Source organism: Nannospalax galili, unplaced genomic scaffold (genome assembly GCF_000622305.1).
Source record: "Nannospalax galili isolate Female #2095 unplaced genomic scaffold, S.galili_v1.0 scaffold1175, whole genome shotgun sequence".
NCBI classification, from domain to species: domain Eukaryota; kingdom Metazoa; phylum Chordata; class Mammalia; order Rodentia; family Spalacidae; genus Nannospalax; species Nannospalax galili.
The window spans coordinates 43,864-58,139 of NW_008336056.1; the positions used below are offsets into that span (position 1 = coordinate 43,864).

The 14,276-nt window shown below is 39.1% G+C and overlaps 1 protein-coding gene across 1 annotated transcript in view; it reads right to left on the reverse strand.

Annotated features, from left to right (window-relative positions):
- Positions 1-3,049: 3,049 nt before the first annotated feature.
- The window catches only part of Sgcb (sarcoglycan beta), a 17,864-nt gene continuing 6,637 nt past the window's right edge, over positions 3,050-14,276 (reverse strand). Inside the window, exons 3-6 of the mRNA XM_008830836.3 lie at positions 10,377-10,562; positions 9,549-9,740; positions 9,175-9,306; positions 3,050-5,152 (exon numbers count right to left, since the gene is read on the reverse strand). Coding sequence (XP_008829058.1) covers positions 4,949-5,152; positions 9,175-9,306; positions 9,549-9,740; positions 10,377-10,562 — 714 coding nt within the window. The 3' untranslated portion in view covers positions 3,050-4,948. The remainder of the gene's footprint in view (positions 5,153-9,174; positions 9,307-9,548; positions 9,741-10,376; positions 10,563-14,276) is intronic.

A 14,276-nucleotide genomic window follows, 5' to 3' on the forward strand; every position in this document is an offset into this window, starting at 1 on the left:
AAAAAATAAGCAACAGAAATTTTCATTTTCAATTTAAGATTTAGGAACTATTCTGATTTCCTTGCCAATTCAAGTGAACATTTGATTTCTTAGGAACTGGGGAATTGAAAGGTTGCTACCCAAAAGGTAAGGTTATAGAATAAAATTTCATTTATGAACAGTTTAGAAGAAAGGTGCCCTCTTTCAGAAAATACATATTTATCAAACCCTCACCTCTGCATTTGTTTTCCCAGTAGTGTTCAGCTTGTAGTCTGCTTTGAATGAGTCAAACTTAGCCACAGGAAACACTTTTCCATCCTGCTGCTAGTTATTAGTATGGGGCAAAGTCTTATACTTATCTACAACACTGGCATGTGGTTTATCACATGAGTGACACAGTTACACTAAACTGTGAACCTCCCGTAGCAATAGAAAGGGCAAGGCACAAAGGAAATGCTTGATTATTTTATGACTAGAACCAAAGCTTGTCTTTTGTGGTTTTTCCACTGTAGGCGACTCATAAGGATTATTTTTCCATAATACCATTTTATTTATGTATTTCTCTCCTTCAAAATCTCCACATAATCTAGTTAGCCCAATGAGACATATTTGATAAATTCATGTGGAGTAATTGCAAGATGTGGCACAGGCAAAGAACTATGTTTGCCTCATACTAAAAACCACTCCTCTCCTATTAGTTCCAAGACTAATGCCTTTCCCCTCCCCAGTCTGAATCCTATACACCTGTCAGTCTCAATTCCTAGGGCCTGAAAACCTCTTCTCTGCTCTAGCCTCTATTTTGTCTTTCACTTTCACAAATATTTCACTTTCAGTAAATATTGAAAGAACAAATGCGTACAGTAACATCTAATTTGACAGTATGTCAATACCATCCCACACTGTTTTGTGTCTGTTTCATAAGCAAAAAGAAGGTAATGACCCCCTGTCAACACATCTGTGTTTCATAGTTTTAACATTCTGGAGCCTGTCACTGACTATACTCTGTTGTATGACTGAATGTGCGGCTCAAAGGACATTCTAAATGCAACTTTTAAATTTTGTTTCATACAAAGTCAATTCTCCCATTCCTCAGAGGGCATCTAAATTTAGGTACATAACTGCAAAGGTGCCCTACAACAAGCAGTGATTTATAGTGTACCCTTTATGCAATACCAGAAACTGAGTTTGTTTTCCCAGAGATAGATTTGTTTCAACATTAAAGCTGCAGCCAGTATGCACAGAATTGTATGTCAAGCTAATGCAACATGAGGGAAAAATATGCAGCTATCAGAAATACACACATTACTTTGCAGTGCTGAACAGAAAGATGTGGTTAAAAAAATCGCTTTAAGGGTTATAAATGAAACATTTTTATAGTCTGGCTCTTTCCAGTTTGAAAAGACTGGTATATGAATAGATTTGAGTTCCAAACAGCTAGATTAGGAGAAATTTAGATTTAAAATGAAAAGTATTAATGTGTGAAGAAACCTTGTTTATATAACATGCCAAGGTCGATGCATCAGGTAAGAAACCACCGAGAACTCCAAAGCAAAACTCCGGAGGAAAGTAGAAACAATGAAGTAGAATGTAAGTCTTTCAGTAGTCATAGTCAAACTGAAGTGTGAGGAAGCAGCTAGAAACAGAAGTTAGAACAGAGATACAGACATGCATGTACCAGAGAGTGAGAGGGAGGATGGTAATAGGACGAACCAAGGTAGAGAAGAAATGAAAATTCATTCTACTTTAAGAATTTAGAAAAAGAGGAGGAAAAAAGCAAGAGAGGTTCTTTGGGTGAGGACGAGTTGCAGAAAGGACATGCTCCTGAGGCATACCTTAGGAGCCGTGGGTGATTTCCAGATCTTCTATAGCTGGATCTAGGCAGGTGGGGATTTTAGACCCGAGTTCTCAGGACTCCACCCATCTTAACCCTGTGCCAGCTCTGCGACCAGCCCTTTCATCTCTGACTAGTGCCACAATGAGTGTGCATGCTCCCCTGGGACACTGGGGAGAGGCTTCTGTAAGGCACAGAGAGTAGGACTACCTACATTAGAATGCAGTTTTCTACCCCTGACTCCAGAGATTATACAAACAGATCACAGTGCCCCATTTTCCAGCCATGTTCCAGTTCACTGTGTTCATGATAAAGAAGCTTGTCAGTACATAGTCATTATGAAATTGCCAACAAATTTCAAATAATTTTTTATTGTAAACAGAGGTCATCAAGTTACCATAAACTGAAACTGAAACTCAAGCTAGCAATCTGAAGCACATTTATATGTTTATTTTCATATGGCATAACTTGTAACCTTTGGCTCTCTCGACAACATTCAAAAGATTACTACAATGATTAGCATTTCAATGGTCTCTGTGTCAAGTTTAGCACAGTGATTTTAACGCCCTTAAAAATACTCATTCAAAACCAGGTAGACGTTCCACCTTTCATCACTAAAATGACGGCACAAAGTTTATTTTGCTTTTTTCACAATGCAACAAGATTACCAGTAAGTATAATTTAAAATATTGCAGGTGATGTATGGTAGCTCCTTGTATTTTTCCCCTCTGCCCACTGGACATTCTCTAAGGAATTCTGTATTTCTTTTGCCCCTCCTTGCATTGCTCCTCACTTCTAGAAAACTGTCCTTGAACAAGCAATGCCTTTGTTCCTCCATCATTTGCTTCCTCCCACTTGTCATTCACCTCCCCCAAGTCAGGGAAAGGAACAGAACATTTTCCATTGGTGTAAAACTACCCTCTGGTGGCCAAACTGAGCTGCTGAGGTTTTACTGCGAATCAGGGAGGTCACAGATGAAGGGGGTGTTTGTTCTTGGCATGCTTCCCAGTGAAATTTCCAGGTCTACAGTTCATGGAAAGGCAGGGGCTGCCTGCCGTACATCCTAAGATGCCTATACCCAGGAACAGCCCGTTTTATAAAGCATCAAAATGTTTTCTCATGTCAAAGTGACCAATGGTGATGCATCACAAACACAAGTATTTCTCAAGGAGACACTAAAATAGATTCTTTTTTCATGAACTGCATTTAATAAATAATACTTTGTAATATAGTGTTCTGTGGTTTTAGTAAAAATATTTATTTAGAGAAACTCTCAAAACAATCTAAATAGAAAACACAAGTAACAAATGTACAATTTAAAAACACACTGAACATGGAAGTGAGAATTCAAATGTTCTTTTTTGAGTATCAGTTATGTATTAAGTGATACTGAATATATCCAGAGGTATAAATCTCACTGTCTCTCTTCATTTAAAAAAACTACTCAGTGTCAGGTCACAAGTCAATTCTTAGTTCAACCTGACTTACTGAGTTCACAATCTCTGAGGTATTCAGTTTTTCTTTAGACAGAGTCAGCAATATTGAGTACAAATTGTTTTGTGCATTGATTTTCTCATCCATACAATTCTAACTGACCATGATGGAATACAGTTGCCTTTTAGTGCAGGCTGGGCCTAGGGTACTGGCTTACTGTCTATTTTACAGCCATGTATGCTGAGTTCTACCCCTGATCCTGTGTATTTCAGTAATATCAGAGAATTATCAGAGAATTCCTTTCAACTCAAGTATTAAATATGCTAAGAATCAACTGACTTGAGGGCTGTAAATAATCACAATGAGACAGTGACATGAGGAGCAGAGGTAAAGTTTTATATTTAGCTGCATCATCTCCTGCATTGGCACCTTTAGTCCAGTGTATACTGACTTAGATTCTAGGCATAGCACACTTTAAAAGGGTGATATTGGTATGGGCATGGGACACTGGAGAAAACAAATCAGGCTGTTCCTGAGCAGCAGAGCCTGTCAGGGCTATGGCCTCCCCACTTTACACTGAGCTGCCCAGGGCTAAGGGCAAAATACCCTGGTCTTTCTGTAACCCATTCAGATGCTCCAGTGTGCCAACGGGATCAAGTGGACCTGTCTATAGAATTAGCTTAAACTAGCTCAAGATAGTTTAAAATCTAACAGTGATTGGTCACTTTTTTGCTAACAGATTTGTCTTTGAACTAGAATAGCACACTTATTTTGTTTGATTCCTACCTTACTAGGTAAGTCTGAATTAGGCTTTTTCATCTTTCTAGAGTTTTAAATAACTGAAAGTTCAGTGCGGATAGTAAAAAAGAACACAGCATTTGGAATCAGGTACATCAAGGTTGGAATTGAGCCTGAATTCCAATCCCAAGACCACTCTTTACTATGTGATGTTAGGCAGGTTTCTTAACTTCTCTGATCTTCAGTTTCCTAATGAGTAAAGCTGGGATAATAATACTTGTAGAGGTGCAGTAAGAATTCAGGAAATGAAGCGTGCAATGCCTAGGACAACACCTGGCAAGATGCTTGATAAAGGACAGCTACTGTTATTACTTAAAAGTTAAAACTGAGATTGTGTTCTAATGTCTACACATTGCAAACACTATGTGTCATAATTTCAAGTAAACATTGCATGACAGAGTATTTCTTTAGGGCAAAACTAAGGAACCATAGTTTCACATGACCTCACATGTATAAAAATTCTTTAATGAGTTGAATGTGAAAGCATGGCTTCAGTTAATGCACTAAAAAACTGTGTGCTTCCTTTTAGAAGCCAAAAGACAGAGCATGAAACAGTGATGCTGGACCCTCAAAACATCTCTATTAGTGAGTCTATCCTCATTATAAATGACCAGAAGCTTACCTAGAGTGAGTCTTCACAGTGGCTTCAGCAAGAGATAGCAGGATGTTAAAAACACCTCAAACATTAATTTTGATTTTATTAATGCCTCATAATAGTACTGTCCTTTGAAGATCAGTGCATCTTAATAAAACATATCTTAAATATGGAGGGCACATAATACAGTAGTACTCTCCAGTTAAAATATTACAGTGAGTTATCGCAAACTGTAGAAACACGGTTTACATGCATTCTTAAAAAAGAAAAGGTCAAGTTGAGATCAGAACATATTGACTTATAGGTGTCTTCTAATGAGTATTTCCACAAGGGTTGTCTGAGACCTGGCAGCCCATGTTGTGGCCTGTTACTTGTACTTTGAAGAGAGTCCCATCAGCACACATGCAGAGCTTGTAGCGCACCCAGTCACCACTCCCAGACTGGTCCTCACTGGAGGAACTGGGTAGACGAGTTGGGCTGACCATGACAGTTCCATTGAGGATGATACTGTTTTCCTATGAGGATAATATGATTTAGTTACCTCCACATAGGTACAGAAGAAAGTTATTAAACTAAACAAAACTTACTGGAATGTTAACATGGAAAGAAGGCACAGAGAGAGTAAGTGATGACCAAAACAATTTATGACAACAACAAAACCAAAACAGACACTGAGATTCAACCAGTGACTCCTCTGTTTAGTCAGCCCATCCTGCATGTCAACAAACCTGCAACAAAGCTTGCAATTACTAGTTGAAATCACATCCAAATACCTGTGCACTGTAAGATTGATGTTGACAGAGTCTCATGTTATTTTCACTTTTAACTCCTAAGAGAATTGGAAGTTACTAACTGATGTTGACATTCTGAAGATAGACTGTTTTTCTCTTAGAGGAAACTAATTTTAATTAATAGAAATTCAATTAAAGATTAAAATCATATAATTTTAGAGCAGGCTTTCAAAGGAACTATCTGAAGATCTCTTCTTCAAAGCCACAGCTCCAGACACATTCTTATATGGTAGGATCTTATGTCTCTGTCTCTCTGTCTCTCTCTCTCTGTGTAAACACATGTTTGTGTGTGTTGTACACATGTGCATGTACAGCCTAGAGGTAGACTTCGACTCTCTCAATTGCTTTCTATCATGTTTTTGAGACAGTCTCTCACTGATCTTGGAGTTCAGCCATTTGGCTAGGCGGTCTTATCCACTTATGTCTGCATTCCCATTGCAAGAATTACAGGCATGCACCACTGCTGTGCCCAGTGTTTTATATGAGTGCTGGGGATCTGAACTCACATCCTCATGTGGCAAGCAACTCGCCAGCTGAGCCATCTCCCCGGCCTCCTATCTCTGCCTGTCTTCCTCCTTCCCCTCTTTCCTTCCTTCCCACTCAACAACTAATTACTAAATAGCCATCACACACCATCCTAGGAGCTAGGATACAGCAGTAAATAAAATGCTCAAAGACCAAGTTCTCACAGAGTGACACTTAATGGAGTAGAACAGACAATAAACCCATGAACAGATAGAATCTATAGGACATCAGATGGGAAAATGTTATGGGGAAAAACAAACAGAAGCAGAGGATGGCCAGGTACTATTTTACACACAGGGAAGTCAGACAAGGTTTCTCTGATAAGGGTCACATTCCAACAGAAACTAAGAAGTGAGGGGGTGGGGCACGTAGATAACTGGGGAAGGGTATTCAGAGTAGAGGATACTGTGTGCAAAGGGCCCCCAGTGAAGATGTGCCTGGCATAAGGAGGTCAGCATGGTTGAAACACACAGGGTAAAGGGGCTACTGGTAGGACATGAGGGATCAGACCTGTAAATATGGAGAATGGACTTTGGATTTTACTTGGAATTTGAAGGGAAACCGTTTAGAGGGTGATAGGATGATGGAAGTGATGTGATGTTTTTGAAAGGTCACTCTGAACCAGATATGGTAGCAGATGCCTGTAAGCCTAGCATTCTACAATCCCAGCACTGGGAGGCTGAGGCAGAAGCATCTTGAGTTTAGGCCAGCCTGGGGGTGCATGCTGAGACCTATCTCAAAAAAAAAAAAAAAAAAAAAAAATTCAGATCCTACTTTGGTCATCAAACAAACGAAAAAAACTAAGCCAGGTGTAGTGAAAGTTCCAGGCCAGGTGGGGCTACAGGGAAATTTTGTCTCAAAACAAAAACAAAAACAAAATCCCCAAACAAACAAAAAAACCCCAAATAACTAAAATGAGGCCACTGGCTGCTGGGCAGAGCAAAGACTACAGCATGAGGGTTAGACAGTGAAGGCTAGTCAGGAGGCTGTTCTAACATCCAGGCAGAAAATGATGGCAGTTATGCCGTGGTGATGATGGTGGAGGAGTGAGCAGCTAGGCTCTGCACGGCCTCTGCAGGTGGAGCTGGGTTTGCTGCTGGACTAATGGTTTACAGGAGAGGAGCACTGATAAATCCATGTTTGGGGAGGAGCCAGGACACCAAGATTTTAGACTGGCTAGACTTCAGATGCCTGGCAGATAAGGAAGTGGAGAAGGGAAGCAGGTAGCTGGGTAAGGGAATCCTGGTTCAGAGGAGATGTCAAGGCAGAAGTTCCAAATGTGCCAGTCATCTAGGGAGGGACTTACAGAGTGCTGTAAAGTAGCAGAAATGGCTGATTTGTTATGCAGCGGCAGTCAGGGTGAGTAAGTAGCTCTTATCTGAAGTGCCTGGGACTATAACTATTTCAGACTTCTGAGCTGATTATTTTTATTTTGGAATATTTGCATAGACTTTACTGGCTGAGAATCCTTAATCCAAATTTTCAGAATAGACACTCACCCCGGTTCAGAATATATGATGTTTAAGGAACCCATTTTCCATTTGTTCCAATGCCGCCATCTTGTGGTCATTTAATTTTACTCTCTTTAAATTGTTTTTTAAGCAATTTCAAGAAACTGTAATTGGTGAAGGGTGACTAAAGTTAACAGTATTTTTACATTTAAAAATAGGCGTGAGAGATTATTTTGAATGCTCTTAAAGAAATGGTAAATATGAGATTAGTGATAGGCTAATTAAATTACTCAAATTTAATCATATATGAAAACAATGTACCCCAAAAATATGTACATTACATGTCAGTTAAAGATAAAAATGAGGAGGCTGGAGAGATCTAGCAGTTAGGAGCACTTGCTGCTCTTTTTTTCCCCAAAAGTTTCACTTTTTCAATATATATTTTTATTGTATTTTTTAATTTCCTACAATAGATCTTAATCATATTTAGACCCTTTCCCTACCTACACTCCCCATAGCCTGCTCACTAGGTTTCATACATTCTGTGATATATGTTGAAGCCTATCGAGTCAAGTTTGTGTACCCAGATGTCCCTCGGTGTGAGCTCATCCGCTGGAAGCCTGGTCAACCTATTTAGAGTCTCTCCCTTAAAGAAGACCAATATGTACCTTACATGTTACTGCTAGGTCAGCTGATCCCTGACCCAGCAGTGATCAGCTGCCAATAGTTCCTCTGCTAAGGACTGGGCCTCCTGCACATTTCTCCAGTTCTCTGTTGGTTTTTGTCTGGTTTGAGTTTGTATGTGTTAGAGGAGCAAATAACTCCATAGATGAACTGGTCAAGACTATAAAATCTCTAGTATACCTGTTGAAAGACACACATTTCCAGTTTCACTGGTCAATCATCTGGTCATAGCATCACCCCTAGGCAGGCAGGTTTGCCTTAAGTTATGCTAAATAGATAGGCAGAATACCTAGTGCGTTAATGAGACGGTGACTTTTCCTGCCTCCCAGAGTTTCTGGACTGGCCACAGGCATGTAGGTCTCTGTAAGTCTTCCCATGTTTCTGAATTCTTCAGAAAGTGTAATCTCTCCTTTTCTTCTTCATATCCCTTTTCTAACCATGCTTTCTTTAATACTTTGGGCTGCCCTAGAATCTTGTATTTCTTTACTTTTTCTCTGAAACTTCCTTCTCCCTGCCATGTGGCTACCAATCAGCCACATGTCTGACCTCAATGCAGGCTCTAAACCTGCAAGGCTTCATGGCTTTCTTTCCTTCACCCCTCCATTTTCCTCCCCAAGGGAGCTGATTACCAGCTCCCCTGCCCTCTGAGGATTTTCCTTAAAATTCTAATAAAATTGCCCTAAAAGCTTCCATTTGGGTCCATTATTAATTATTTTATGAATGAGACTAAGAACCCTCTAGGACCTCTTTTTCCCTGTTTCATATGGGTCTTGAAAAGCATTTGCTACTTTTGCAGAGGACCAGGGTTCAGTTCCCAGTATTCATATCAGGAGGCTTACAACCTGTAACTCCAGTTCCAGGGTGTTGACATTTTACTAAATCCTTCCAGATTGTCATAAACGTTAATATGTTCTGAAAGAAGTGGGATAATTCATAAGTTATTTTATAACTTTCTCTTCACAACACATTTAGAACATTTCACCATAACAAAAAATAATCATTTAAAATAATTATATACTATTCCACATATAGATTTATGTATCAAAGAACCTAACAATTATCTTAAATTCTTTAAAAAATACTCACAGCCTTCAACTCCATATTTCCACCCATGTGAAATTCGATGGTTTTGCCCATAATGAATACACCTTCATTTCCACGCACAATAGCACGCCCATCAACTTTTATGTTTAAATCACTGGTTGCATTACTGGTAATCTAAAAATTTAGACAAATATAAAAAACAATTCATCAATGTGAGAATTATTATCATAGGTATAGAAATGAAAGTTCCAACCATGAGATTTCATAAATGTGGGAATTAATATGAAAGCGAGAACCAGCTAACACTCACGCAGGCTAGAGTGTTCTGGAGCATGTTCTTACAAGCCACTGTCTCTCCCACTGGATAGTTTCAGACAATCATTCTCCATTAGTAATGTGAAAACAATAAAACATACCCTTTCAGTTGATGCTTTTTGAACATTCAAACTTTTCACTCCACTTGGCAGATGAAACTCATGAGCTTCATAGTCTGTGCTGAATAAGATATTTTGTGTTCTTGGGTCGAAAAACTGCATACCGATGTCACTCGTAATAGAAGTTTTGTTCTTTTCTACACTGAGCTTTGTTGTCCCTTGCTGAAAAACAATCTTCAGAAAAGTACTTTATTGTGAATATGTTTTCAAAGAAAACTACTAACGACTTCATGAAGAGTGGTATTTTTAAGAACACTATAAAACATGACAACAGCAAAAGTCTAACTCCAAACACTTCCCCATAAAACTGTGCAATATACAACTTTAAAATGAAGGCTTATACATTCATATTATTATGTGACTGAGTGCACAAAAACATAGGTCATAGGAATGTGGTTCAAGGCCCAAGATAACCCTTGAGGTTTCACTCAGTTAAAAGTCTGTCTTAGCAGATGCTTGGCATCACTTGTCACTGACCTGTGTGGCATTTCTCTTCCAGATTCTCAGAATCTGGCCTTTCTAAAGCTTTTATAAAGGCTTCTTAACACAGAAAGGAATGATCTATCTATTCTTATACTAATTACAACAGTCAATGCTCCCACTGAACAAAATCTAGAATATTAAGTACTAACTCTACAAATAGATCATAAAGGCAACATTATCAAATGTTGAATATTTATGAATATTGGATACATTTATGAATACATAATGAATATTAATTTTTTCTAAAGGAAAGCTCTAGGTTTTCATGAAGAATTGCTGACTACTGCCCCTTTACCATCTACATACTTGATTAGTGTGGAAACTTACCGGCTGGTTATTGCCAGTGATGACCAAGTTCTCATTCCGCCTGCCTCCTACTGTGCTCTTATAAAGAGGATGGATCACTCCCATGTCAGACACCTGCTTAAAGCGAAGTAGACCGCTTTCATGAAACTCCATGCTGTCACAGCCATTTGGTCCAATTCGAATCACAGCCCAGATGACAAGAGTTATCTGAAAAAGAGTTCATGCCCACTGTAAATAGGCAGCATATACTTGCTACACCTAGAAAACAAACAGGAAAGATCATAAGAAAGACAAGACCTTCTAGAATATTTAACCCATGAGATGAACATATTTATAGGTGTTCTACTTATAAAATGCTATTTTTAATCAAAGTACTAAATCTATGATAAACAGCAGTCTCATTTTTTTCCTATTCGTACAACGTCTGGTTCCCTAAAGCCTTTCAACAATTGTAGCTATTTTATCCAAAATCTCTCTCCATACTTCTAAATAATATATGCATGCTATTATTTCTTCAACAACTTAAAACTGTATCTACTAATTTCCCATGTTAGTAGGTAATAATGTTAGCCATTGTTACATCTCTTCTCTCCCAGCTTCAATCTCAATTTTGCTTAAATCTGTGTTCAGTATTTTCAGTATTATGGCCACATAAATATTGTATACGGTTGCACCAAACACTTTACTGTGATTAATTAATTTATTATACTTATGTCTGGCAGTTTAATTTTTTTTCATTTGCTTTGCTTCTTTTTCCTTTTTTTTTTTTCAGTCTCCCAGTAGCCCCCAACTGTCCTGATACTCCCCATGTAGACCATGCTGGCCTTGATTTCACAGAGATGCACCTACCTCTGCCTCCAAAGTGCTGGGATTAAAGGTATGCACCATCATGCCTGGCTTTTGCTTCGTACCTTGAAAAATCTAACTAAATCTCAAACCTTTCTATATTTATGTAAATCATTCAATAAAATGCTCTACAAGTCCAAGCTTCCCAGATTACCTCTGTCTTCTTTTCCAGTTACTCTTCCAGGGCCCCATCTTTCTGCTTGCTCAGGACTGGAGAGGCTCTTGGCTGCCCGCACAGCTGTTAACTGTGAACTTTTCCTCCCCTTTGAGGTTGTCTTTCTCTCATTAAAGGTGCCTAGTTTCCTGTATTCCTGCCTTTACTGCTTTAGTGCTTTCTTTTGGTAGAGCAGTGTCTTCCTTAGAAACAATGCATGAGAAGTAAAAATGTTTGGTGTGTGTACACAGTAAAAGCATGTGTTTATAATCCCTCCCATTGAACGGATTGGCACACTGCCTAGGTACACTTTCTAAGACTTTAACTCTGAAGGTCACAGTTTTATTATTTTCCCGTTTCCAATGCTCATGACTGGTCCAGGCCACTCTGATTCTATACTCTTCATATACAGCATATTTCTCTCCTCTCTAGAACATTTTGTATCTTTTCTTTATTCCTGGTTTTCTTAAAATTTACAGTGTTAGCCTGGTCTCTTTTTTGAATGTATTATGCTGAATTCAGAATGGTAGGTTTTCAATTTTTTTCTAGAGAATTTTCTTAATTTGATTTGATAACTTTCCTTCAGTGTTTTTCTATTTTCACTTTCTGAATCTCATTTTAACAGAAAGCTCCCAGACTGATTCTGTAATTTTGTTACCTTTGGTCAGAGCTCCTTTTATCTACTTTCCAGTATCCGTCCATCTTTCCCCTTGTGTGTATATTTCTATGACTTCTTCATTATTCTCTAATGGCACCACTGAAATGCCATGTTATTCTTGTTTCATGGATTTAATATCCTACTTCTCTGAAGAGGCTTAGTTTAGTTTTAGGAAGTTCTTTTTGTTTTTACAGGGTCTCATGTAGCCCAGGCTGGCCTCTAACTCACTAGACATCCAAGACTGGCTTTGAACTCCTGATGCTCCTGCCTCTGACTCCCAAGTGCTGGGTTTACAGGTGTGTGCCACTACGGCTTTGTGGGTTTTTGTTTTCTGTCATTCACCACATAGTCTTATCTTCTTGAGTTTCTATTTTCCACCATGGTTGGGTGTTTTGGTCTCTATCAGTTTTCAATTTTTACAGCTGTTTTTGAAAATCTATTATTGGTCCCTGGCACGGTGCACATACTTAACACTGCAAAAAGTCTTTAGATAACTGTCATGATCCTCTTGCCTCTGCCCCTTCAGGGTATTCTACCAGCCTGTGTCACCACAATCAGCTCATAAGGAACTTTCTGCTTATGAGTTGCAGGCTTCCCAGTAGAGAAGACAGGCTTCTTCACTGGGCCCTGTTAAATGTCCCTGTTGTCACGTCCTTGCTCCAGGTGCTCCAGCTCTCCAGAGAGGGCTCCTTTACCTCTTGCCTGCTGCGTGAGCTGGAAGTGGAGGATGAAGGTAGGGTGGATGGGAAAGGAAGCCTCAGTGCTCAGTGCCAGGCTGCCCTGCTTTCAGAATGGAAACTCATCTTGCATTCCTTTGCACAATAGTCCAGGGCGTCTGGACACACATGGTTTAGCAGAGGTTAGACAGGGAAGTTGGTTAGCTACTGGCTGGGAGGGGAGGTCCTGGGCATTTCACTAGTGAAGTCAAACCATTCTTCTATTTCAGTTCCTGTCTTGCTCCTGATTTCCAAGGTCCTTGTTCCCTAACTCTTGAGGCTTTTCAGAGTTCTGCAAGGCACCTTACCAACAAAGCCTGTGACCCACGGCCAACTCTCTCTCAAACACACACACACACACACACACACACACACACACACACACACAAATAATAAAAATCTTAGGCCAAGCTTGATGGTGCACACCTTTAATTCCAGCCTAGCCTAATTGGTGAGCTCCAGGCCAATGAGAGATCGCACATGATCTCTTTCTTCTGAGAAGTTATTTGCCAATCTTCCTATTTTTTCTTCTAAATTATGTTAGGATTTCAGTTGTTCCCTACTCTCTTCAAAGATATTTATGCTTCGTGACATTGTTACCTTGGAATAAGCTTCTTGGAGATGAAGACACAAATGTCTTTGCTTTGTCATCTTAACCAGAAATCTCCCATAAAACAAATTTATAAGGCAAAATAAATTCAGAATCCATGATCCTAGTTAAGCTCTTTGTGATGCTGTCTATAAAGTGTGTACTAGCTCTTACTGGCCTTAGTAAAGACAGACACAAGCATTTTAGGTGTACATAAAACACAAAGGTTTGCTCAGAAGAAAAAATAACAATGGAATCACTTTTGAACAAATTTCTTAGTTATGTCCATCATTCTCTGAGAACATCAGTGTATACACATGCCAGAAGGTTCCAGTATTAACTGCCAGAGTCACAATCTCAGATTAAAAAGCCTTTTCTCAAAAAAGTAAATATTGGGGTTGGAGAGCTGGCTCAGGGATTAAGAGTACTGGCTGCTCTTATAGAGGACCCAGGTTTGGTTCCCAGCACCCATATGGTGACTAATAACCATTGTAAATCCAGTCCCAGAGGATCCAACAGCCTCTTCTGGTCTCCATGAGCACTGCATTCATGGGCACACTTAAACACATGCACACAAAACATTCATACATGTAAAAAAATTAAATAAAACCAAAAAAGTAAATATCTCGAGAAAGGGCAACAGGCCAGGTGTTCGGCACTGTGAATCAGCCTACTGGAGCCTTTCAATCTTGGCAACAGGGATTTAAGACTACAAAACACAAGTGCTAACTGCCATTAATGAGCTTACATTTAAAAAATGTATCCAAAGAGGCAAAACAACATGCAGGAAACATCAAATGAAAAGAGAATTGTACTTTTTAGGGGAGGAAAAGGCAATAAAACCACAGCAAAGTTCTTTTCCACTGAGTTTACTCTCCCATTATAAAAACAAGTCCTTTAAAGGGAAGAGTTCAATATTCCTAGATGAGATTAATATATAAAGATATTCTCTCACTGG